Source organism: Trachurus japonicus, chromosome 12 (genome assembly GCF_045865225.1).
Source record: "Trachurus japonicus isolate A0001 chromosome 12, Traja_1.0".
Taxonomy (NCBI): domain Eukaryota; kingdom Metazoa; phylum Chordata; class Actinopteri; order Carangiformes; family Carangidae; genus Trachurus; species Trachurus japonicus.
The window spans coordinates 25,882,711-25,910,061 of record NC_140918.1 but is presented as its reverse complement, the minus strand read 5'-3'; the positions used below and the strand labels follow the sequence as shown (position 1 = coordinate 25,910,061).

Sequence of the window (27,351 nt, the reverse complement as noted above, 5' to 3'; positions counted from 1 at the left end):
GCTGCAGGTCCCTCTCATCCACTGTGAAACCAGAGAAGCAAATGTTGAACGACTCCTGTAGTTGTTTCTTTTATGCTGCCTTCGCAAGTAAGAGAGCAACATGGCAAAGATAATGATGCTGTAGAGCATGAAGAAGCTGAGATATTGACAAATCCACATTTAGAGATCATTGATTGTTATTATTCATATAATAGCATCTGTCTAATTGATTTCTTAAGTTTTTATTTTAAAGGGCATGCAGATGTTTCTGAGAAAAAAAATCTCATCTTTGATTGATAATATAGAAGAGTGTAGCTGATGTAAGTTAGAAAGAGTTAGAAAATATATTTCTCCAGTGATGACGGTGATCAGCTTATCCGGTGCAGCTGATGGGATAATCGGTTTCCATCAGGTTTTAAAATAAGAATCAGAAATGTCAGATGGATGCAACTGTATGAGCTTGTTGCTGGTGTTCACAGCTGACAGATTGCTAAAGCGGAGCAGCTGTGCTCCAGGAAGTCACAGCTGTGTTTTTCACAGCGCACGCTTTTTTTTTTTAATTTTCTTTTTTTGAAAGATATGAATGTGAACATCTGTTGAGCATATGAGAGACAACTGAGTGTGGAATCCGTCTCCTGCTTCCAGGTCATCTGCCAGTTCTGGGCATCGTAGCTGTGGGATCTGGCCTAGCGCTCATCATTTTTGGAATCTCCAGCTTCCTCATTTACAGGTGAGTTTTTGATCTCATCGAGCTGACGCTTCCTGTCTGTACTGCTTTTAGCTCCAACAGCAGACGGTCTGCTTCTGTCTCAGAGAGAGTGAGTGAGAGAGGGAGAGAGAGAGAGAGACATGTTTGAAACAGGATTTATGGGTCGTGCTGCTATAGGTGCCAGTGTGGTATTTACACGATTGTTGCCACAGCAACAGCTCAGCAGGTGATGGCGTTAAAGCAGCGGTGAAGTGTGTTTAAGCTGCCAAGTGAGCTCATATACTGGCCCCAAACAACCCTTACTGTTATTCTCATTTAATGATCATTAGTGTGTTCATTAAGTTTATTTTCTTTGCTCTGGATTAAAGCTAAATGCCTCCCATTTTAATAATCCACACACTGCTGATGTCAGGTGGAAAACATCAGTCTGTACTTCTTTCAAAGGCTTTACATGTTTGCTTGTTGCTTGTTTATAATCTTTTGGCACAGAAAAGTCTTTAAAATCCTATTGAAGAACATAAAAAGGTTTTCAATCGAAAAACAAAACCTGTTTCTTACACCGCAAAACAAATCTTTACACAGCAAAAATCTCAACCCGGTGAAGTCATTTAGTCTGAAATTAAGAACTAAATTGTGCAATTGAAAACATCTGCCACTGTGGTAAGATCAAATTGAATGCGCTTCTAGTGTAAATCAACTTTCTTGAATCAAATCTTATTTTCTGTATAGGACTAAAGCGATGTGGATTATTCTGATGTTTCAAGAAGAATACGAGCAAAGATTTCTCTCACGCAGGATAGAGACACTGTGACGTGATTTAGGTTATATGAATACAATCCGCATAGTTTCAGGGAATTTTCAGGATTTAACAACATTTTTATGTTCTACAATGATTGGTTATTGGTCTACTGGTAAGATATCGACCTCTTAGTATCTGCCTTAACCAAATATATTGGCAAAAATATACTTGGTTTTGCGTTTCCTACCAATAGGACTGATAAAAGATGAAGCAGCATCGACAGTAGACTGTCATGTAGTGAGATTAAATCAAAACCTCACTTATGTGGAGAATAATGTGGAGTTTTGCTGTGGAGTGATATGTTTTGTTGGGGGTTGTAGGGGTCACGCTGGAGGAATTTGCACTCATGACCTTTGTGTCTCTAAAGTCCGGGCTACAGCCTTGAGACGCGCTGAATAAAATTCAAACCAGGTTAAATCACTCGCTGCCCTGGCCCCTGGCAGATTTTTTTCACTTGACTTTTATAACTGACTCTTGATTTGTGATGCTTTTACGACACCACAGCAGATAAAAATATGAGAATGTGATAGGATGAAGATGTTTTGCGGCGTATCATTTACTGAATCTAAAAAAAAAAATCTTGCAATGGTCAGTAAAAACCTGCAAAATAGAGTGTCAGGTTTGCCTGATAGGACTGAGGGGCTGATACTGTAGCTGGGATTAGAGGTCCTTCACATCCTACAGGTTGTGTGTGTGTGAGAGTGTGAAGTTAAAAATGAATGGGACTAGAAGACATGTAATTAAATATTTAAACAAGGGATGGTGTTTATTAGTTAATCGCTGCCACGCACAGCTGTGTGTGTTGAGGTTTCTATTCAGCTGTAGAAATCAGCTCAAATGAAACTGTTAGTGTCCCAGATGACATGATTGTGGAAATTATTCTGAGAATTCGATTTAGCCTCGTTTAATAACTCAACAAGTTAATTATGCATGCTCTAAGCAATTAAGCTACTGGAAGTTTACTTAATTCTGTTTAATGTCATGGGTAAAAATCTGCATGTAATGAAAGAAATTTTATGTTTATTTTCTCTTATTCATAATCACTTCTGCAAAGTCTTCTCCCTCTACGCGTTAATTGTGTTCATGACTAATAAAAAAAGTGATTTTCAATGAACTGGGAGCTGATTCTTATGTCACTGCACAGCTCCAACTAACAAATCACGGTAATAATCGGTAATCTGATCACCTGTCTAATACTGACTATTAACACAAACCAGTGTTAATCACCAGCCAATCAGAATGGATTTTGATCAGACGAATGGTGGAAGAAAGATGGAGGAGCGGCTATCCACCTGAGGTAAATCCACTAAACCTGAATCTGAGTTAATCATGTTTAGTATCAAATTACTACCAGATCATTGATTAGATGCAGAGCATGCACGCAAATGTGAAAACATTAAGAGTTTCCTCTCCATTCTTTTCAGCTCAGTGCGCAGCAAGCACAGCACGGTTTCCTGACCAGCTAGTCTCTCAGCAGGTAAGTTTACTGAAACATGCTTTAAAGAAAAAAAAAAAATCTGAGATCCAAGTGAAACATTTGGCAATTTATAGCAGCAAGTATCTATTTCTGCCCCAACAGGGAATCTCTGTGATGCGTTTTTGGTCCTGACCCACAGTTTTCACTCTCTGCCCCAGTCAGACTATATTTATATCCGTCATTTACATCAATGACAGTTTTATACATGGAAAGTCATTTCTCACAGACCTGAACATGTTGTTTTTTATTAGGATTTTGGGTCAACTTTTTTCAGCCCAAAGCCATGAAACTATAAATTTAAACCCTCTGTTCAAGTTTTAAAAAAAAGAAAAAAAAGCATAAAGTACACCACGTTCAGAAGCTGGGGGGCTTTTCTCTGTGACGGCTCTGTTTGATACCAAAGGCTAACAAATCGCTTCCTGTTTTTGCAGACACCAGTGGAACCTTGCTGATGGACGGAGGGGCAGACAGCAGAGCTTTTTACAACCGTCTACGAGATCAACCAGCTGCTGAAAGGCCCTCATGTTCACTACTTGCCTTACAAAAACACCACTAAAATGTTTGCAGTTTCTTCACTGTTGGAGGTTATTCTCAGATCAATCAGTCTACAATTTTCTCAAGCTTGGGTTCGCTTGATAGGGTTGCAGTTTATTGGACAGATATATATTTTATTAATATATTTTTTTAATCAGAAAAATGAAATAGAAAATATATTATAATTTCTATGAATGATATATTTGCTGCTGCTTTTGTGTTTTGTTCTTTAATACATACGAGAAAATATTTTATACACAGAGTAATTTAGTCTTTTTTTGGGATACATTTGGGGGTCTTAAGTTTATTTCAGGTAGCAGAAAAGGATGCAAAACATGCTCACTTTCTGTAATGAGTAGACTATACTTTAAATTATTGGTGTATTTTGTATAACAAATGGTGGCTGGTTGGGTAATTCTTTATTTTTGTAATTGATAACTCCACTGATGTAAACACCTCGCAGCTGTTGCCCTGTGTGAAATGTACACATAACGTAAAGATGTGTTGAAAATGCAGTTTAATAAAAAGCAACAGGTGGATTAAGTCTGTTTCTTTGTATTCCTTTTTTCTTAAAACATCTGCAGTGCAACACAATGTTTGAAAATGCCATTTAAAGTAGAAGTAATTAGATAAATGAAATAAGGTAAATCACTGCGCTGTGGTACATTTGATTTCTATGAGAAATATATATTTACTGTCAAATGTATCACTTGTTTTACTACTACTACTAATTAAAAAAAAGAACTAGAGCATAAGTCAAACTTTCTACAATGTACAAATGCAAAACTGCAAAAATAAAGTAATGCTCTTTGTTGTTTTTGTGTTTAGCTACTGTTAAATATCACCCAAGATCTCACCAGGTGGACGGTCGGCGGCTCTCATCTGACTTTGGCGTCTGCTGAGCAGCAGCAGTGTGAGGGGATGTAGAGCAGAGCAGCAGTGGCTCTGTTGTTTTAATGGAGGGGTTGGTCCAGCAGAGGTATTCACATATGGGAGTTATGAAACAATAGGCCCAGTGTGAAGCCCCACACTTTGGCCCTCTGGCTGCCAGAGGTCTCTAAACGAGGCTCTTTAAATAGAAAAATACCCTTTTTTTTTTGGTGGTGGTGGATGGGGCTGGAGGGCACCGGTGGTTTAATGGTGTTTCCTGTCCTGAAAATGGTTTCACATAGGCAGGGTCTGGAGTATTTGTAGACGCAAACAAGCATCAGAGTCCCATTTAAGTTTTCTGGGTCCACCAGCGCACTACGTCCTGGTGAAAAAGAGGTAAAACAGAAAAGAAAAAGAGAGGAAGTAAATGGGGGCACTTTTGGGGCCAGCTGGGATGGTTCGGGGAAAGGCTAAAGCACGGTGATATGCAAACACTGCAATAATTTCCTGCAGCCATCTGGAAGTGTTTTACACCTTTTAGATTGGATTGGAATGTGTGGGCTCTGCTCGTTTTTCATTTTCTAAGTGTTTAAAACTGAAAATGAAATTCCTCCACCCCCCAAAAAAGAAAAGAAACACAAGCCTGGACTAATAGTTTTATTTTTGAACGTGTTACTGTTGTTAATCATTAAGTGTGAAGAAACAGCAGCTCCTCTGAGATTTGCCCCAGATGTGTTGATTCACTGGAATTCCTCTTACCCTCTGTGGTTCTTGGTGTTTGCCAGACAGACTGATGCTCAAAAATAACACTTTAAACATGTCAAAAATATCACTGACATGTTAATTACTTGATTAATTAATGTGGTTTGGCTCTGCTGATATTTAGAGGTTGGTTAAAAACTTTGTGGGCGTTTCCATCCCCGTCTGGTTTTATCCATCTGCATCACACAGTGATCAGGGTGAAACCGAGTGACACATTTTAGTAGCATTTAAAGTGTTACACCTGAATCAACCACAACACCTTTACTCAGCAACCTGTTCACACTGTTAAAACACAAACATCACATAAACAAACCTAACACAATGTAACAGGACTGAACATAGCACAACAAACCAGACAATGTTACATAAACGATAATGCATAATCCAATGCATGTAACTTTATCGTCTGTAATTACATCCTATTACATAAGGTTGTGTCATGTAATTACCGATGTGATGCAGCAATGCTATACAACAACCAAATGCAGTGACACCACGTAATGATCGTGTGCAGCAACGCAATTCAATATATCATACAACGTGACAGGTGAAACAGTAACATGCAACAAAATGTGACTAAAGGTAGTTGACGAACCCTAACACGTTTACCATCATTTGCTTTAAATGTGTCTGTGTCTCCATGTCTCCATCACCTCCCCCTCCCAACCGGAGACCAGCAGCAGCATCAGTCTGTTTGTTCCAATGGGAAAAGTGAATATGATCACAAATAATAACCCATTCTTTCACCTCGTAGACACTGAAATAAAGCCTCCACATCTCCAGGCCTGTGTGTGCTGATGGCGCACACTCACCCAACTGTCACTTAAAGCATCACACCATCAATTATTCAAAAGTTTAATAAAATTTTAATGGCCGAGTTATATAAAAATTCACTCCCTGTACAGTTGTCATGAAGGAGAAACTTTTTTTTTTTTTTTAAATTTCTGTTGGAAAGTTGGAGAGTCTATGGGTATTGACTCACTGTTGGATCCAGACTCGTGTGGCCATACGAGGAACTGCAGTTGTTGGTACTTGCATTTTAGCTTCATTTGATCAGTTTTGGAGGTTGCTGATAAAAAATAAAAGATATCAAAATTATATTCATAGTCATTTCCTTTAAAGCTTCAGTTAGTAAGAACTATTCAGTCATATTTGCTGGAACTGTCACTATATTCTGATAGTAGGACATGAAATGGGTAATTTAGGACCAAATCCAACTCTGGCTCCACCTACAGCTTGTAATCGTATTGATCGTATGTATCTTTTTGAAATTTCCGACCAAATCACAAACTTTACTTTCACTTTCGTCAACTTACCAAGTATTACTTGAAATCTAAGGTTTGTCTCTAATTTATTCATAAGTAGATGTAAAAGATCTTCACAAGTTTGTTACATTATATTTATGACTTTTATCACTTTTCATGAAGACCTTTAATAGACTGTTAATACACAGAGTCTGAATATCTCAACACATTTCAAACAAAACAGATTTGCAAAACGCTCAGTCCTTAGAAAACAACTGTCCTAAAATCCCCAAATCACAGTATTTTCAGATATCATTATATTTTGTATCAACATTATGGAGATGAGCATCATTGAAACATTATGGCTAATCACTTCCCCAAATGCAACGCATTTCTTTCCCCGCTGTAATGTCACATTGAGTTTGTGTTAGTGTAGTCTGTGGTTTACTGTTATATGCATTCAAACATTACAATATGAGCTTAATGTATTTTCAGTGCCAGAGTCTTAAATTGATCACACATGATCACAAAAAGTTTTCCCCCCTCGCTGCTTGTTTCCTTCCCTTGCTTTTCCTTGTCTGCACAGTATTTAAATAAATGACCTGATTAGACTGTTTGACAGCAGTACATGATTATGAACATATTAGTTTAATGCAACAGAGATTGAAAGTCACTGATGCAGGGTTCTGATTGTCTGGTAAACATGTTTTATGATGTATTTCTTGCTGTAGTAGCACATTATGGAGGGTTAGGGATTAGGATTTTTAGAATAAATAACAAGTTATTAAGTTATTGTGGCATTTTGTGTTCTGAGTTTTACACATTGGATCTTTATTATTAAAACGGAGCCAAAGTAACCATAAAACATAGATGTATGTTTCAATGTTTTCGTTATAGTACTCCCTTGAGTTTTAAGGAACCACAACCCTTCACAGTTTTGGAATAGGGAGTTATTTTTGTGCCAGTGTTAGGACTAAGATAAGGTTAAAACATCTGAGTCCGCTCTTAGTGAGGTTGTTAAAAATAAAGTGGGAGTGGGAGTGGACTCTAATCTTCATCACATTTATCATTTTTGTTTTTTTCATTTTACACAGAAGAAAATCTCATGAGTCATCAGAACAACACTCCGTCCACATATCTTTATTTAAAGTGGAAGACAGAAGGCTCTCTGTAGTTTTACCTCAAGCACAGAGCATGCAGGGAGAAATAAGATCCACAATTTAACAACTGGCCAACGCTTCAAACAAGCATTTTTTTTAATATTGATTTGATCTTTGAACAACATTTCTATTTGCGCTGAGTTACTTATTACAAATCAGCTGATTTCACAAAATTCCAGCATGGTCTTCGCCGATGTTTTTCATTTCAGCGCGTGTTTGAAAGAAGGAGCCCTTTGTCTCACCTAAAAAGTTGTTTCCACTTCGCCAAAGTTCAATAAGCATCTGCACCTGTGAAGTTAAAATCTAATAAAAGACAAACACACGAGCCCGCATGCATCAACACATGTTCCTCTGGAGCTTTCTCCCATCTCCACGCAGGACTTTCTGGAGCTCTTCCAGGGACGGACCGCCGGGTACTCGGTCTCATCTGTTACCAAGGTCCTCCTGGAGGCCACTGTGATCTTGGGAAGCTTCAATGCAGCAGAAATAGTTTTTGTAGCCTTCCCCACATCTGAACCTCAACACAGGACTGTCTCTGAGCTCCCTCCTACTCATGGTTTTTACCGTCATAATCATTGAAGCTATGAGACATCATATTGACAGATGTGTGTCTTTCCATATCATGTTTATTGCAGGTGGAATCTAAACAGGAGGAACCTGAGCCAAATATCAAATGTCATAGCAAAAGCAAAAATGCAAAAATAGTTCTCACATTGTCGTCATGAACCGTGAAAGGGTCTGAACACTTTGTGAATGCAACTGACTATTCGCTGCACATGAAGCGTTCTGCAATCACCGCTATCTCAAGAAATACCTCCAGTAAAGATGGAGATTGGATGCAACTGCGCAAGCGGAGCAATTAGCTCTCTGTCGAAGGCAACTTGTCTGATAAAATCTATGTTGTTTTAAACTTCATGAACTAATTCCTCAAAGTAAAAAACGGTGAGTCAACAGACCACCTGGCCTCTGAAGGAGTGTTATTTGGTTAGTTTTGTTTTTTCTCTCTTCATCCAGATTGACAACCTTGTGGTAAAAACATCAGCTCACAACCCCTGCAACATCCTCCGCTCCGACGCGCTCCATGTGAGACTGCTCCACTGCTCTTTGTGCTGCCGTCCTTGTTGATTTCACCACCTGTTTTTTTCTTTTTTCCTTGCTGCAGGAAACTGAAGCTGGAGAAGGAGCTGGCTGGAATGCTGTGGAGGATTCGGTGGGAGGACCTTCAGTTCGAGAGCCCCAATAAATACCACAAACGAGCTGGTAGTCGCCTCACCCTCTCACAGGTGCGGACCGTCTTCCCAAGATAATCTACACACTTAACAAAGGCTCTGACTATTTCTTAATAATCCAGAGTTTGCATCCTCCCGTCAGTCTGCAGTGTGTGAGTAACACACGGCCATGTTGATGTGGTAAGGACTCAACACTGGGGTCGACAGCTTTCATTCATACAGCGCTGATTATCAGTCTTGAGATGATGCTGCCGTGAAACTGGACCCACAGGAATAAAAAAGGCTATTTTCACATTTCCACCCTGTTTACACACTGTCAGCTGTGTATTACAATTCGGTGTGAGGTTTTTCGTAGAAATGTTTCTCCTCTGGGCTGCGTTTGGTCCCACACGTGCTAGCGTTCATGAAAAGCATATGCACACACCTTTTTCATTACTGGTTTCCAGTCCAATTCCTGGGATAATGTGTGTGTGTGGAAAACACAGTAATTTTCCAGACCAATGTATTTTCCAGTGTGCCATGTGTTGGTAATATTTGCATTCTATACAAATGTGTAGTTAGTGCTGGCTGTTTGTCTGCACTGCATTCGTTCACCTCCAGTTGCTGTTAAGGAAACTGAAAGTGCTTTATTTTCTCAAACACAAGTGAAAGGCAATTTCACGTAGCCTAGAGTAAAGTACTTTATGCATGTCAGTGGATGAAGCTCTTTTTTGGGGGGAGGGGGGGTTTGCTGCGATGAAGTGGAGGCACATTCTTAAATGACCGAGATTTAATCCTCTTTTCTTTCATCTAACTGACAGTTTTTTCTTCTCTTCTCCTCACTATTCCTTTCCACTTTCTCAGAGAGGCTCCAGCTATGGCTCCTTGATAACTGCCCATGGAAAATATCAGCTATTTGCAAAAACAGGCTATTTTAAGGTAAGGCTTAGTGAGTTCTGACATTTTCAACTCCTGCGCACTCCTTCCCCACCCACACATGTGCACACTCGCCGAGAAAGCCGGAGAGAGCCGCAGAGGAGAGAGAATGAGGGAGTGTGGGCGCATTTAGGTAGTTGGTTTTAATGTGAGCTGCAGAATGTGTCAGTTTTCTTCTTCGTCTTTTTTTCTTTCTCTCTCTCTCTCTCTCTCTCTCTCTCTCTCTCTCTCTCTCGCTGTTTCTACTCTCCCGCCTCGCAGTCTGGCCAGAACCATCCAGTTGTTGCTGCTGTTGATTTCTCCGTTTAAGATGGAGGAGGTGTGAGGAAATGTGACATAAAGAAACTGCTGAATAATGAGATAACTGTCTTTGTTTTAACACCCATAACATGGGTTTTATATAAACTGCTGATGTCATGGTATACGGCTTGAACGTCTCGTGCCGAAGACTGATAGACGTCTCAAATTTAACACAGGCCAGGTGATGTAATCTGACACCAAAGCTCAAACTGTGAGATGTAAGGTGTGACATGCAGCAAAGTAAACCGGGTGATTGCATTTTGATTAAGCATTCAGATGCCAGATGTATCTGACCTACAGTCATCTGCATATTTCATGCTGAATAAAATGTAAAGCTCTCACATGGCCTCATGCATGACTTATCAGCTGTGACTCGAAGCTGCTACAACAGAGTCACATCTGTAGCTCTGAGGGATTCACCTTTGTTTTGCTGATCCTCACATAATGAAACAGTCAGAGGCAGCTCTCCTCCTGCAGCAGACTGAAACAGGCCCCGAATGTACCTGTAGGATAAACTCCACGGTGCCGTTCACACCTCTAAATGATTTCCTCTCTCCACTTTCATGGCCCTTATTGGTATTTAGTTTTTTTTTTAGTATCTCTGTGTAGTTGTTTTTCCTCAGTTACAGCCAGTCCTCATTGTGATCAGAGGTGAAGTGAAGTCTCTGGCTCTTCTTGTGTTGCTCACAGGGCAACCTGGTGGCCATCAAGCACGTCAACAAGAAGAGGATCGAGCTGACCAGACAGGTCCTACTGGAACTCAAACATGTGAGTGTTCATTCAAACTCCTCCGAAACTTCCTACTTAGATCAGTTTTATTCAGACTCACAAACAGGAGCATTTTCATCTGCACAACACAAAACACACAAGGCACTTCTTTGAGTATGTGTTTGATATGTATGTTTGCTGATCATACGGTACAATGGATGAGCATTGATGTCATGTCAACTGATAAAGCTATTCACAGGCCCCATAAATCTAAATTGGCTACTACGGGTGGCTGAAAATCTACTGTTGTGGCAGCTACAGTATAAAACATCTTTTATACATTTCTTTTAATTTATTACATAATTTAAAGTGGTGAGATGTAATGCCATTTAATTGCTCTGTATTCAACCACTTTGTTTTTTATCACAATATGAGTGATATTATTCTCAGAGCTACTCATCTGGTGAAATGATTTCCATTTGTTTGATGTTTTTATATTAATAGAGGTTCATATGACATGTGAGGCGTTCATTCAGATATACAAAGTGTTTTAGCCTCTTTCAGCTCAATGTTTTGGTCTCAGATTTTTACTGTTTTCACTCTCATCACAGATGTTTCCAGACACAGATAGATGATTTATCAGCGACTATCTGATTTTTAGAAGATGCTGGAGGATAAAAAACGAATTAAAGAACAAATTTTAATGCAGACATCAATAAACAAGTTAGTGTTTGTTACCAAGTTTGGTATTGAAGATATTGATCAGTTTTGTCGTAATACCATTTAGTTTATTCTTCCAACAAGTAGCCAATTAATAATTCAGTTCAGGGTTACATTATAAAATACAATCTGGTTCATTCAACACGTGTCTGTGTGGTCAGACTGTGAAATCCAAGTGTTCTCAGTCCCCAGAGGATGAATCCAGATGTCAAGTGAGAATTCTGCCTGGACAACACATATGTATGTGCCTGGACAACACATATGTATAATATAAAAACATGTGTTTTAGGAGAATGTAAATAAAGTTTCCAAGCTCAGTGGAAGCTTTGCTTGTGGTTTAACTTTCATCATTGTTTTAACACTTAACGCTACTCAAACTTTTATTTTTTGCCTTTTTTATTTTTTTTTCTTCAGAAAAATAATCCTACATTCTTGCATTTGGCCATGCAATCTGTCCATTGGCTTGTTCTGCTGAGTGTTTTCAGTGGCTTGGGCCCGATAGAGGTCTGGTGGGAGCCGGGGAAAAGCGAGTTCAATTCATCAAATCATTTCCCATCTCGCTGAAATGAAACAACCACGAACTGACGTTGTTGTGCTTGTTAGCACTGCTGGGGAAAGACCTTCGTACAAGGTTCAGTCGCTCCATCTGCTACAAAACAGGCTCCATAAAAAAATGGAACTGTTTCAGCATACTGGCGTGGAGTGTGTTTTTCTGACTCGGGGAGGACAGTGAAGCTTTATTTTTTGAAAGAAGTGGAACCTGGCTCCTTGTTCGCATGCTCGAACGGAGGCGGTGACCAGTTCCGCTGCAGGATGTCACTTGTTAACTCGCTTCCAGCAAAGAATTAACATCGTCAAAGTGTCTCCTCGACATCAGGGAGAGCAGCTGCTGGAGAAGAGGTCCCTCTGGGTGGAAAATATTTACGAGAGCGCTATAAGGAAGCTGAGGGACAAACAATTTATGTGGTTTGGTGATGGAAACGCAGTGTGGCACAAGGAAACCCCTAATTTTGAAATTACACGGGCGCTCATGAATAAGACGGATGCTCGCGGGGGGAAGATTCTTAGCCATTTCCTCCCTTTCAACATCTTTTAGTCTCCAACTTTATCTCCCCCGATTCTGGGCTCTCTGTGTTTCTGGTCCTCTCATGTGAGCGAGCTGCAGGCGTCCACTGGAGGAGAGGAGCTGGGGCGTCTGGGTTGCCTCTGTGGCCTCTCGGTCAGTCGGCGGGCTCACAGGGGAGAGAGGCTTCTGTCTGAGCTGGCAGCCTCTCACATGCCCCCGGGGGCCTGATCGGCTGTCAAACCTCAGCTCATGAAAAAGCCAACCAGATGGGGGGAAGAGACGGATCTGCCAGTGGAAACTTAACCACTTGTCTTCCAGCGCCCCCCCCCCCCCCCCCCCTCAGCAGTCTGCAGCAAGGGGAAATTATATAGGCCAAAGGGTAGGCTAACATCTCCCGAGCCGTGAAACAGGAGCGACCGACTCTCGGGTTTTGGTGTGAGGGCAGCTGTCACTCACTCAGCTCAAAGAGAAAAGTACACTGTTGAAATCATGGAGAGTGTTTTTGAAGTTTCATGCTTTTTTTTTTTTTTTTTTTCATGCTCCTGCTTCTGTCAGTGCTGCATCACGCTGGAATGAAGGAGGACATCGTCCATGTACCGTAGTTTGTTTCTATAAAAGAAAATGACTGGGCTTTTTCACACTTTCTCATAAAAAGGAATCTGCCAGAAAATGTTCTCCAAAGTTCCCTCTTAATCACTTAACCTCAAACATCTTTGTTTTCATACTTTTTTTTACATTTCAAGTGATTCATGCTTTGGAAGACTTTTTCTATCGTAAAAACCAGTGTGTGATTAGTGATTATTTTCCATGTAGAGCACTTTTACACGTTTTGCCCGCTCCGCTCGCTCTCATACTCCTGCTCGTACATCCTCTCAACACCTCCACGTTTTTTTTTTTTTTTCATCATCCCCAGCACACTGGCTCATTCATAACCTCCAAGGGCAATTTATGCACATGCACATGTTTCAACTGGGTGCCCTGAGCAGGAATGTGCCTCAACACGTAGAAAAAGGAGCCGGTGCCAGCTAGCCAACTGCAAATAGACTATTTTGATGAAATGCTGGCAGCGTTATTCTCAAAACTTTGTATATAAATGAACCGTCAGTCCTCTCCCCCGTCCCTCTGTTTCCATGGGGTTTGGGAATGTGATGTTTGGAAAGAGTTGCACTCACAGTTGCAGTGTGTTTGTGTGGTTATTTTCAGATGAGAGACGTTCAGTTCAACCATCTAACCAGGTTCATCGGGGCCTGCATTGACCCTCCCAACATCTGCATTGTAACGGAGTACTGTCCCAGAGGCAGCCTGCAGGTAGAGTCACACACACACACACACACACACACACACACACACACACACACATACAGTGCTGAAGAGGATTATGACACATGACATTACATCAGCGTCAAACTGCTGCTTGACGCCACTGTCACCAGAAATTGTATTTTCCTTATTGTTACTTCAAACCTTCACTGTGCAAAGGGATGTTTGTAAATTGCTGTTGTCATGTTTTGCTTTAAAAGTTTCAGTGCATGAACTGTAAACTGACCATGAACCTCACATCTGCAAATCTTAAATCTAGAATCCAGTGGTTAAATGTCTAAAATAAATAAGATTTCCATGTTCCTAGAACAAGAAGTGGGGATGTATTTCTTTCTTTCTTATTTATTTAACATTTAGTGGGAAAAAAAACCCACTTCAGACAAATTATTTTTCAAAGCAGTGTTTTTTATGTCCTGAAAATGTCTAATTAGCACCGCGTTAATCATAAATCTAATGATATTATACTTGAAAAGTGAACAATTTTACAAAAACTAAAAAGTCTCAGATGATCCACACCTCTGCCAAGGCCCAGGTACAATCCCTCTCTACATCAATCAGTCAACACAAAGAGGATTTATTAGAAAAAGTAATTCTGTGAATTGAATAAGGAGAAAATTAAAGGTACAGTTCAACACTTTTCATCCATTCACCTTTTTTGTTGAGCATTTGATGACAAGATGAAGACCACCCTCATATGATCCTGCAGCATGCAGCTAGATGTCTTAGCTTGGCATAAAGACTGGAATTACCCAGGGTGTGTCTGAAAGTTCAAAGATCTCAGCAAGCATTAAGCTCAGTGATTGTCCAAGTCTATGTTATTTATTTTGAAATCAGTTGTAAAATGTCTGTGCAGTGATTACTGAGAAACAGATGCAGCCACAGCAACAGCAATTTTAATCAGATTTAGTCAGAAGTCATTTATTTAGGTGAAATGCCAAACATTTCAACTTCTCAAATGTGAAGATAAGTCGATCTTTGTTTTACATATTCAGCTTTTGGACGACCGGTCAAACAAAACAAGCAACTTTGCACTCTGGAAAATCTCCTCGGCATATTTCAGTATCTCCTGACAACTCCAGAAATCATTTTCTATCAAATTTAATTGGAATCACTTAACAGGCTGAAATGATAATAATCAACAAAAATGGAAAAAACAAATCATAGATCAGAGTAGTGGCACCACAGTAAACAGTTTGTCATGGACAGCCTTTCCCTCAGTTTGTCAGCTCTGCCCCTGGAGCTCCACACCACCGCCTGAAATCACTTTATTTACAGTGTGTTCACAGTTTGTTTGACATCTTTTTGTCTTTGTCTTATATTTAATCTTTGTCATTTGTCTAAAGAAGCACACGGTGCTCCAAGTAAAATTGTTCTTGGACTGTTCTGGCTGTTCCCAACATGCCAGCAGCTTCTTAAAGTGGAGGAGCTGGAAACAATGGGAGACTCAGCCATGGACTTCATCACTCGCACTCGTAGAGACTTCGACGTAAAAAGACAAACAGTTACAGCTGATGTGATGTGGCTGAAAGCTGAAAGCTGGGCCCAGATTCCAGTAACCAGCTGGCTGCAGGGCCTTTTCAGGGTTATTCATTAACATCCTGACCCTGACAATAAAAAAGGAATATACTGTATGGTGCCTGCTCTGAAGGTGGTTCTGTGTTTAGCCCCAAAATAAACTTTCCTGCTCAAATGGCTGCTGAGATTTCTAAAGATGGAGCAGAAACTTGATTTTTTTTCTCCTTGTCTATAACTGTTTCCTCTATTTTTGATTTGTCAGGACATTTTGGAGAATGAGAGCATCAACCTGGACTGGATGTTCCGCTACTCGCTGATCAATGACATTGTGAAGGTACGTGTTGGTCAGACTGCACTGTAAACAAAACCCAGGGGTCAACGACAGAACAGGGACATCGATTTATCTCTTGTTTTTATCTAAATGCTGCGGAAAAGGTTACTTTTCAGTGTTAAATGAGCTGCTTTGTGTGCTTCAGAGACACACACACACACAAAAAGTCTGGGTTGCCATGGTTTCACACAGACAGGGAAAGTGTGAGCGAGGCCTGGCACAGCGTCAGTGTATAAAACTACTGTAAATATTGCTATTATGGCGTGTAAAGCGGGACAGAAACAAAATCATAAACTTTGCGGAAATTTCCTTCCAGCTTTAATCAAAACTAATCACGGCCGTTCCTCAGAAGATTAGTTTCAATCCGTCCTAATAAAGAGACTCCTTGTCGGGAGCTTTGGATTTGATATTGAACTACATGTGTGAGGAAGCGCTGCGGCTAAACTGCTCCACACAGATAGCAGCGTTCTGCAGCGGAGAGGCGCTGCTGCAGCTTTGAGGGATGTTTGACTCACCGTTTCCACAAAATATTGAACATGAGTAGAGTACGTGCCCTAACCCCCCCTCCCAAAGGAATTAACAGTAATTTCACAGAAATTCCCCCAATGACTGTGCCGTCCTTGAAACAAGGCATCTTTTCAAAAGCTGCAGCATACATCCACTTGTCAAAGCATATTATTTCCATATGTCTGGATTTGTGTGTTTTCATGTATGATTTGCAGTAGAGGGGAGGGGAGGGGGGGTAAAGAGTGGGGGAGAACACCCTTTAATGCTTGACTTAACGCTCCTCTCCACCAGGGAATGAACTATCTCCACAACAGCTACATCGGCTGCCATGGAAATCTGAAGTCATCTAATTGTGTGGTGGACAGTCGATTTGTTTTGAAAATCACGGATTATGGCTTGGCCAGCTTCCGCTCGTCCTGCGAAAACGATGACTCGCACGCTCTCTATGCAAGTAAGTCGAGTTCAAAGTTTGTAAGGGGCCACGGCGCGGGATCTCTTCATCGGTGAAAACACGGGCTACTGTTGTTTCACTCTGCTCCTTGTGTTTTTCAGAGAAGCTCTGGACAGCTCCTGAGCTGCTCATATACGACCGCCATCCTCCTCAGGGCACTCAGAAGGGCGATGTGTACAGTTTCGGCATCATACTGCAGGAGATCGCCCTGAGGAACGGGCCGTTCTACGTGGAGGGCATGGACCTCAGCCCCAAAGGTAAACACAACTGTCTTTTATAGACCCAAGGTCAAAGGTCATGTGGCCCCCCTGAGGCATCGAATGACCCGGAGCCTTTAAATCAGCAAACTAATGTGTATTACATGGAGAACGAAAGAAAAGAAAACCAACAGGCGAGTTCATATGTACACAAGGCTTCTGTATAAGAAACTGGGAACAGGGAGGACTGTGTTTGAAGGACAGGGACAGAAAAGACGGAAGTTCGCATAATAGCAACACCATTCATTGGCTTTTCTCTGACATTTCAAAGTGGACTTCTGTAAGGTCAGACTACTATATCGTGGCCCTGCAGCCGTGAACACAAACAAAGGACACATGTTAACCAGATGTCAAAGGCAGGTGGAGTCACACAAACCACAAACCACACAGCTTCTATCTGAGACGTGAAAATGTCTGACCCCTACTCAGACACAAACCAAACAAAAAGCTCAGTAACACTGATAATAACAGATGATAAAATATTTTATCTAACCCTATAAAAGATATAAAATGTGTTTTTGTCTGGAAGTGGTTGAAGCGGTTATTGTGTTTTGGTAGAAGACGTTAAAGGCATTTTCAAAGATTCCATTCATGTGTGATTCTGAAAACTGTAAATACTGTATTTATTTAGCCTGTAATTGATTTTGGAAGGTACAGATGAGATTAAAAGTATGATTCAAAAAAACAAATAACTTTAGATTAATACTATTTCTAAAGAATAAATATATTTACAATGTATAGGATAAACAAAGCTTCTACCATAGTAAACAGCAGCTTGTCACCATAAAGAATATTTCAGGTTGAAGTGAATGCTGCCTCAGCACCTCCACTCCCTGACTGTACTTCATGTTTGGCCACTGTAAGGGGAACACTACCTGTATTGACACTAATTTAAATTATGTGCTGATGCTCTGTTATGAATGTAATTACTGGGGCTGGTCTGGGAAAAAATGAGGAGCTAAATGGCTGCAGAGGCAAGTAGGTATTTGCCCAACAATACATGAAAGGAAAGGTTGATGTTTTTTTAAAATGAAAACAATCTTCTCGTGCCCACATGTAGCTCCAAGGCACCGCTCCGCTCGCCACTTTGATTAGCCTCCGCTCCCTAACTGGCCGCAACGAGATCCTTTCCAGGTGATCAGGGATCAGCTCTACAGTTCATTTATGTGGAAAAAATTCCTCTTAAAGTAATACAAATTAAATCAAATGGTTATTTTTAGTTCAGTAAAGAAACACAGCTCTAATATGCAACGAGGAAACGAGGTGCTAAGGCAGTAACCGATCCAGCTCACAATGTTCAAGACGATTAGCTTCAGATGCGCCTCTGAATAAATCTGCAGTATCCTTCTCTTGCTTGAAAACTCCGGCACATTGTTGTTATCTTCTTAGATGCACTGAAACTTAAAGAAAATCTGAGTTTAATCACTGCCGACATGTTGGCTCGTCACTTTCCTGCACAGATGTTGCCGATTGCGGTTTCTTCACCAAAACTCCTCTACCTCCACTGCTGCTTCTGCTGAGAGTCGATGGGAAAAAAAAACTTAAACTTTTAAAGCCGTTCAACATCTTGACTTCAGCTTCTAAACATGCAAAGTTAGTAGATGTGTAAAAAACCCTCCAGGGGAGCTTCCTCCATGTGAGGACTTTCATTGGCTTTTTTTATTCACAGTCATGCTCAGTGCTGATTGAACAAGTGCCTGATATTTATCCATTAACAGACTGAGAGCAGTGAAAGCCGTCACCTGTTCTCTGCTGCCTGAATGTGTCTTACCCACACGCTGGCCTATACAGTAGTGTAATTGTGAGATGATCATACCTCTAACAGAGAGACGAGGATGTGGAGGAATAATTGTGGGAATTATGTCGCTTACAAACTTGTAAATGAACATGATTAATGGAGCAAAGAGAGGAAATCCGATACAGCAAAAAGCTTATCCGCACTGAGGAATATATTGAGGCTCATTCTCCAGAAATAGCACAATGCCAGAGATACTTGACTATCGAAATACTAATCTAGGCTCTGATTAACTGCCACTGAAATAAAACAGGAATAATCAGAAGCCACAGTGAGCTCCCTTAAGACATGTAACACTGCAGCAGCATCCTGATGGCAGTACGGAGTCTGAATATGAGTTCAGCAAATGTGTTTCAGCTGCACAAGTGTAAATCTAAGTGTAAAACATGTTTGGTTTCAGCTTGGCAAATGCGGCAGCCCACACATCCATCCATGTGTTTTCAAACTACTACTCAAACTCAATTTACAGATATATCACAAAAAGTGGTTTTACACATTTAAATGCAATAAAGGGCATTTACTGCTACGTGCTAGAGGCTCTGTGAGGCTTTACCTAAACACAGCTGTGCTTTAAGGGAACATTAGCATGCTAACGTGTTTACACAATACTATTTTTATGTTAAGCTGGTGTTTACTTTGTTTCCATCTAAGTTTAGCATATTGAGCCAGCTGACATTGGCAAAAAATATACATAGACAACAGCTGGTTAAAGGGACAAAGACTGGAAAATGAACAGAATAGAATATTTTTGTTCTTCACCAGGGTAGAAATTTGTCTTCAGCTCACCAAACACAAGAAAGAACGACACAAGAAACAGATCAGCAGTCAGAAAAACAACCACAGACACGGCTGAAATCTCATCAGTCACTTTGTAGAGTTATGAATATTCACTCTCATATATTCATTGTATTCAAAACAGAAGAAGCCTTTTGATGAAAGGTGATTCTTCAATGAGAGTTGGCAGTCCAGTTGCCCTCAGTTCAACTCGTCTTGGATAACCATGGCCTGACGACTGAGATCCTTCACAGACAGTTAATAATACTGATGGCGTTTGGGATGAAGGGCTTTTTAAATACATTTTTTGTTTTCCAAGAGCCTCCCAGAGTTCAAAGGCTGAGGAGAGGGTGGGAGCTTTCTGCCAGGAGACTCATCCTGTCAGTACAAAGTTGAGTCAAAGGCTTTTGGGGCTTGCCTGGCCGTGTCCGGAGGAAACAAAATCTGCTCACTGACATGTTGTGGCGTTTCTAAAGGTTATGCACTGGACTGTCTCTGAGAGGTACAAGCGTGGTATTTATTTGCTGGCAAGACAGAAAAGGATATAATAAAATATGTTGAGCTATTCCTTTAAATAAGCATGTAAAGGTCCAGTGTGTAATAATAATAATAATTATTATAACCTTTATTTATTCTCAAGAGACATTGAGGTTACCCTCATTTTCAATGTTGTTGAGTTTACAAACCAGTTAAAATATTAAAGTTTTTTTTTTTGCTTTTATTTCATAGCTCATAGTGAGATACACAGGAAAGGGGGAGGCAGAGAGAGGGGGAATTCGACATGGGATTCGAACCGGGGACGCCTGCGTTGAGGACTGTAGCCTCTACATGGGGCGGCCGCTTTAACCACTGCGCCACGCACTGCCCCACAAACCAGTTAAAATATTGACAGTGGTTACAGTCATTTGAAGTGATTACATGACAATACACAGTTAACAAGAAACAAGAAACACAATCATCTGAAACAGTTGCAAATGGAAACAAAGCTATCCATGACCAAGGTCCTAAACTCAGGGAGCGCGTTCCAAGAGCTAGGGGCATCACAACAAAAAGCAGTCTTGCCAATACTCGTATAGACTCGAGGAACTTTGAGTAGCAGTAGTTCAGCCGAACGGGTCACATAAGTACCTGAGTTCCATTCAAACATACAATGGTAATTTGCCTAAAAGGGCTTTACAAATATATAAAAACCAGTGTCTCTTGCAATGGGCTCTATGCACATAGCTCCACTACTTCCTGAACTTAATGCTGCTCCTTTATTTCCTGTCTTACATTATTGGACAAACTGATTAATCCAGGTGTGTCTGAGTAGTCACAATGGTCAGACACACCTGGATTAATCAGTTTGTCCAATAATGTAAGACAGGAAACAAAGGAGCAGCATTAAGTTCAGGAAGTAGTGGAGCTGTGCGTAAAGCCTATTGGCAAGGTTTATTGGCAAAATCTGAATATACTACCATGAATATATAAGTGTAAAATCATGAATATATAAGTGTAAAATCGCTATAAAATAAAATTTGTTTGGTTTTCGTATCCTTATGTAATTTTTTTTTTTATATATATATGTACATATTGCAAAGGTCTAGCTTTAGAGAGTGTCGCCACCTTGCGCCGCGATGTTTGTACGGCAGCCTGAACGGAAAATCCAGCCAGCCAGAGAGCGAGTTTCGTGAGTTTCGTGAGTTTCGTGTTCATAAATAAACCAACGAAGAAGAAGGCGGAAGGAAAGAAGAAGGAGTAGGAAACATACATATTGTAAAATGGTTTAGATCTTCACCTCATCGCTCCATGCTCCTGAAATACTCCCAGTCAATCTAGAATCTGAACGCTAGATATCATGGTTTTACCCCCATTCTACACACTGGACCTTTAAAGCATGGTTGTTGTATTATTTTTCCTGCCCTATACAGTAATACAGTGGTGTCTGGTTACAGCAGCACAGGAGGTTGCATCGAGTCACACTGAACACAATGACAGTACCTATACGAGCCTGCACATCCAACACACACTCAGGCTGTTTCTCAAAGCTCACACCTCCCTCTGTGCCCTCTCCACCGCAGAGATCATCCAGAAGGTGAGGAACGGTCAGAAGCCGTACTTCCGCCCGACGACGGACAGCAGGTGCCACTCGGAGGAGCTGACCATCCTGATGGAGGGCTGCTGGGCCGAGGACCCCGCAGAGAGGCCCGACTTCGGACACATCAAGATCTACATGGCAAAACTCAACAAGTGAGACCCAACACTTCACATCTTTTCATGAGCCAGGGTAGTCAGGCTCCTTCACAATATGCAAAGTGATGAAGAAGTTTTGTTTTTCTTGTAGTTTCGGTGGAGTGACGCTTTAATTGACGGCATTAAATCAAACTAAATTGCCCTTAGCTGATTGCACTCCTGATCCGTTTAGCGTTTTCTACACCTCCACCCTTCTCTTTCAAAACTTAGATAATTTGACAAATTGAAAGCGACAGAGAGGCTGTTTTTTCCCCCCACGCTATCAGTGTCGTTCCTGCCAAGTTCAACACACGAACCCGGCGTTGACAGCTCCGTGTCCCTCCGACTGCCACGAAAGCTGATTTGTTTAAGAAGTTCAAAAAGGCAAACAGGATAAAAGAATCATGTTTTGGAAATCACCAAGGCAATTTTAGATAAAAGGCTGCTTGTAATTCCTGACAGGCAGCTCTTGACAGGAAGCGCTCTTTGTTGCCTTTCCATCTCCGAGCGTGTGTTCGAGTCCGTGTTTCTGGTATTGTTTTGAATGATCCCATGAATCATTCATGCGCATATTTTGGTTCTGAGTTTTCTGTTGGAGCAGGAGGGGAGGCACGCATGTTTCCCCATGAGGAGGGCAGCTCTGACAGAGGGAGGTGCTGTGTGAAGCATCCCTGCTGATACAAAGTGAATCCGGAGCACACACACTGAAACACACATGGAAACACAAGAGGCCGGTCGGAGGTGTTAAGGCCTCTACAATACAGGTCTACTGTGTATGTACAGGCATGATTCCCTCTGTAAAAACACAGTTTGTATTAGTTGTAGTGACCATCATAGAGAAATCCTGCACCCACTGTTCTCCTTGAGTGAAAACACTCGAAGTTTCGCTCGAAGTTTCGCATTAATGCACGAAGGTTTTCAGAAAGTGGCTTCTGGCTCACATGAGCGGCTACATGTGAAACAGTTTATATGTAAATTAAAAAGTAACTAAGCCTTTTGAAAATGTGTAGAAATCGTGTTAAACTCAAGTCTTTACACATACAGAACTGGACTCAAAGCTGAAAATCTTCAAAGGATTTATCACAACACTGATCGTAACTCGATACATCAACCTGTGTTCATCACTGTCAGTGTCTGTGCTCCTCCGACCTGTGGAGTCCTCATGGCTCTACTCTGTTTCAACTGTTTGATGGCACATGTTGACCTCTTTGTTGACAGCTCTCCTAAATATATCCAGCTGTATCTATTTGTGAAATCTGATACATTTCTTCTAAAATTTGGCAAAACTGACGTTTCCTGAAAAAAAATGAAGTTGTGGTTCAATCAGAGCTTTGATTTGTTTTTGAACAGCACGTCTACATATCAAAGGTCTCCCTGTTGAACCCTCCATAGTTATTCTGACTGAGCTCACTTTAAATATAAACTTAGCATTTACATTATGTGCAGACTGGCTGTAGTTTACAGGACTGTTTTGACTCAGGATGGTTGGCTGACTCTGACTATCTAGTAGCAGATCTAAAGATCACATCTACATGAGAGATATGCTCAAAAAAAAAGACTCTGCAGATCTGAACTCTGGGTTTGTGTTTGTTGTGTGTTGTTGTTATTCCTGGCTGTGATATGTGAAGCCAAAGACGCTGAGTGAACAGTGTTGGGATTCTGCTTGATTCAGTCGGTGGCTGCCAACGTCTGCCTGCAGAAATCAGACAAACAAACAGAGCAGAGTTTTATTTTGTGACAGACTGTTGTCTGCACTCCAGAGTGATGATTAAAGTGGATTTGACGCATTTTGTTGAAGCAGCTGCTAGTGACACGAGCGTTATCCCACACAGCTTTCAGGGATAGAGCTTATTGTTTAAAAACTGCATGATAATGAGGCCAAGATAAATGTGTGCGGGTTTGGTATTTTTAATGCTGCTCCACTGTAGCATATTTTAGTTGTTTTACATTTACTAAAGGAAATGAAGGACAAAAATAAATATAATGTGAACTTTATACACTGTTATATTCAAGGAAACAACTGTGTTGTTCACATGTTGAAGTCCCCAGGATCAATTCTGAATGTGCACTGTTTTTTACTGGATGTGACTGAATCATCAAGAATGGGAATGAAATGAATTTAATTTTGGTAAATTGAATCATGACATCAGTGCTCTACTTTTTTAAACAGTCTGGCTCAGCTCTGTATCAGTGACTGAGTTGTTGACCCCTTATAGGTCCACTATTTTATTTTTCATTTTTCAGACATCTGATGTCATGAGAACACAGTGTCATGGTTGTTGTGCCTCAGAGTTCAAGTTGTGTTGGCAGAGCTTTTTCAGTCCTGTCAAATCCATGTGTGTAATGACCCCTATCCCATAGAGGGAAATGTGAACCCCTCAAAAACTGTCATTCATCAATGCACGTTGATGCACCATACATCTGTGTGTGTGTGTGTGTGAGAACACTGAGGTAGAAGAAGTCGACAAAGAGCAGACTGATGCAGGTTCAAGTCAACACCAAGAAATTATGTTTTCCTGAAAAAACAGCATCACTCACTCACTCACTCACTCACTCACTCACTCACTCACTCACTCACTCACTCACTCACTCACTCACTCGCAGTACAAAGGGAGGACGCTGGAGCACACGGTCGGGTTATACAAATGTATTAAGGTGCGGCTGCTGACGTTTCGACACTTAATTCTTCCTCAGAGCAAACAGAGCTGTTCAGTGAATGGGAGATTTAAATCCCGTGCCTGCGTCCTTGTATACGATACAATGTATACATATAGGGACATGATTCAAATCATGACATGATTCAAATCCAAAAACATGATTAAATATACGAACTTACAACAATACAATAATTCCGGATTTTTACCATGGAGCCAAATGGTCTTAATGAGGAAATGAATCTGTCTTGTCTTTTATGAATGGTGCCCAAACATGGCTTCTATTATTGTATTGTTGTAAGTTTGTATATTTAATCATGTTTTTGGATTTGAATCATGTCCCTATATGTATACATTGTATCGTATTGATAACACTTGTATTATTGTGCAATGTGGTAGCCTATCACGTGAGCCGTTTGTTTATGATGTGTTTCCCTGCTCTCTCCCAATCAGGGACGCAGGCACAGGATTTAAATCTCCCATTCACGGAACAGCTCTGTTTGCTCTGAGGAAGACTTAAGTGTCGAAACAAAAACCTGGGTCAACAATCTCTATTAATCTTCTCCATCAGTACTGTGTGGGTGTGGTTTGATCGACTAGTCTCAACATCTCAAAGTGTTTCCAAAAACACCAAATACGAGCATGAAGACTAAATTGAATATATTGATTTGATGTGACAAATACAGCCAAAATAAACATGGCATCTTAGCTTTCAGTAGTGTACCCATTCAAAGTGTCTTATACCTGTGTTAACATGCGGATACAGATTCACAGTACGTATGGTGTGTTGCTTTTAGCTGCCATAGCATTTAATGGGGATTTACAGGTAGAATCAGCGTTCAGGAAGCTCAGCTCAGTGCCCAAGCGGCTGCTTTTTGTCGGTGCCAGAGGTTGTAACGCTGTGCCTGCCAGCTGCAGTCGATCCTCCCGTCCCGTGAGTTGTGACAGGGAGATCAAAACGCAGGTCGCGCTTCATGACTCTGAATGGCAACCTGGAGCCGCTAACGTGGTCGTGTTGTGTGGGATCTGGCTTCGCTTCAATCCGGTTTTACAGCTCCGGCTCAAGGTGAAGATGCTGATTTTACGGCTTGGCGCTGATGTTCACCTGATGATACCACCGGACGGATGTTGCACATGTGATCAGAGCCGTGCTGTGCTTTAATTATAAACCTCACAGTCGATGTGTTTACATTCCTTCATTCACTTTGTGATAGAGAGCAACCACGGGAAGATTCACCTCATCACACCACAAACAATGCAATCAATACTGGAAGTAATCATTGCGTTCTCTCTAATGGAGTGTCAGTCGCTCAGAGCAGGAGGTTTGCAGCGGAGATGGCCTTGTTAAATGTGTGTTAGTGAAAAGAAGAAAGTCGCTGAGCTCTCCCTCACTCTGTGTTTGCTCCTCACTGTCAGCTCTGTCCACCAAGACACAGGCAGTTCCTCTGGTCTCCAAAGGGTAGCCATGGTAACACACACATGTAGTTACACAGTATTTTGGGGGAGGTACACGACAAATTAATGCACCAGTGATGCTTCCACTCTATTTTTCAAACCTGCTGGAAGTGTATATTCATATTAACTTTTTCAATTTTATTATTCTTCATTATTTCAAAGCAGAATTTGCTGATGAAGTGATAGTTTGGATTCAGACCAGAACAGAACATTCAGACCAGTGCAGAGACACAACTACGAGCGCAGACTCTTGAAAAAACTAAAAGAAAAGAAAATTCAATTTTATCTTGAATATTTTCACAAACTGAAACTGTATTCCTGTACACACACACACTAAGGCTTAGCTGATCTTGTGTGTAGTGATACAATAGTTCAATCTGTTCTAGTTATTTTCCAATAACCACACAGTTCTGTCATGAGCGGCCTCATCAGTGCTGTGAAGGTTAAGTCTGAAACATGAGCTATTATTATGAACAAATGAATAATTTTTGACCACAAGGTTCCCAGTTCAGCCCCTTGCTCTTATCATGTGTTATATCATCATGAATTATAAGCCTGATATTGTGTTTTCTATCCGTTTTATTAATCACAAATATACCTCACATTTGTACCAACCACTTTCCATCCACTCACTGTTTCCATCTACTTCAACACGATATGAAAATCTTACTGGAAACAGGAAATCCATCACAGTGACCATCTCATCGCCTTTTCCATCAAAGTATATTACCATCGCCTCCTTGTTGGTGAGTTCAAGGCCGTCAGTCATTTGAAGTTGGACACCAAAGACCGCTATATTCATAACTTCCATATAATAAAATCCATAAGCCTGGAGCTGCATTTCTTTGTGTAACCCTGCGTTGTATAATGATCGCTGAGCCTTGAACCTCTAAAGCAAACAATATTCACACAGAGATGCGACGAGAGGAGTACAGTGTCATTTTTTTCCTATTGAAAGCTTGTTGCTCTCAGCTGAAATGCAAGTGCTGGATGTCAGCCCATTTTGTACCTCAACAGGAGAAATGAAAATTGCCTGAAACAGATTGAAGCCTGTCACTGCTTAAATACTGTGCACAACATCCTCAAGCTCTAAGAGCCCTATAAGATAATGAAGAGCTGGTGCGACAGCTGCAAACGTGCACATGTAGATTCGATGTTGGAGCAGTCTTAAAAAAACAGGTGGTTTAGTAGAGGAGGATCTGTGAACAGATCTGTGTGGTTGTTGTCAGTGTGTTTTCCTCCTCAGTTTGACCTCTCTGTTATCTCTGGAAGTCAATGCAGGATGAGCCCAGTGATGTATAGCTATCCATTTGCAGGAGCTCGGAGTCGAGAGCTCTGTATGATTTATATCCCCCCAAGCACTCAAGGATGCTCTTGACAAGCTAAGTCCCCGCTCATGTGTATGAAGCCGTTTTGCCTCGGCGGCCTGTGCGTTAATGCACTGTTTGCCGGTTATTTTCATTAGGTAAATGTATGTTGTTGACATGATGTGATGGATGGGCTGTTATTTTTGGTGTATGCACGGGCTCGGGCTTGAAGGGCGCCGTAACAAGAGGGGTGTTCAGCAGTAAACAGTTCGGTTTAACCCCTGCACGAGGAGCTGACACTC

At 41.0% G+C, this 27,351-nt stretch overlaps 2 protein-coding genes across 2 annotated transcripts in view; one reads left to right on the top strand and one right to left on the bottom strand.

Moving 5' to 3' along the window:
* The window catches only part of ccnb1 (cyclin B1), a 203,046-nt gene that overhangs the window by 116,680 nt on the left and 59,015 nt on the right, over positions 1-27,351 (bottom strand). The window lies entirely within an intron of this gene.
* Positions 1-27,351, top strand: part of npr2 (natriuretic peptide receptor 2) — a 64,278-nt gene that overhangs the window by 22,822 nt on the left and 14,105 nt on the right. Inside the window, exons 7-15 of the mRNA XM_085793990.1 lie at positions 625-709; positions 8,697-8,817; positions 9,607-9,681; positions 10,669-10,746; positions 13,676-13,780; positions 15,570-15,641; positions 16,437-16,596; positions 16,698-16,853; positions 21,483-21,651. Of these exons, the coding sequence (XP_085650116.1) occupies positions 625-709; positions 8,697-8,817; positions 9,607-9,681; positions 10,669-10,746; positions 13,676-13,780; positions 15,570-15,641; positions 16,437-16,596; positions 16,698-16,853; positions 21,483-21,651 (1,021 nt within the window). The remainder of the gene's footprint in view (positions 1-624; positions 710-8,696; positions 8,818-9,606; positions 9,682-10,668; positions 10,747-13,675; positions 13,781-15,569; positions 15,642-16,436; positions 16,597-16,697; positions 16,854-21,482; positions 21,652-27,351) is intronic.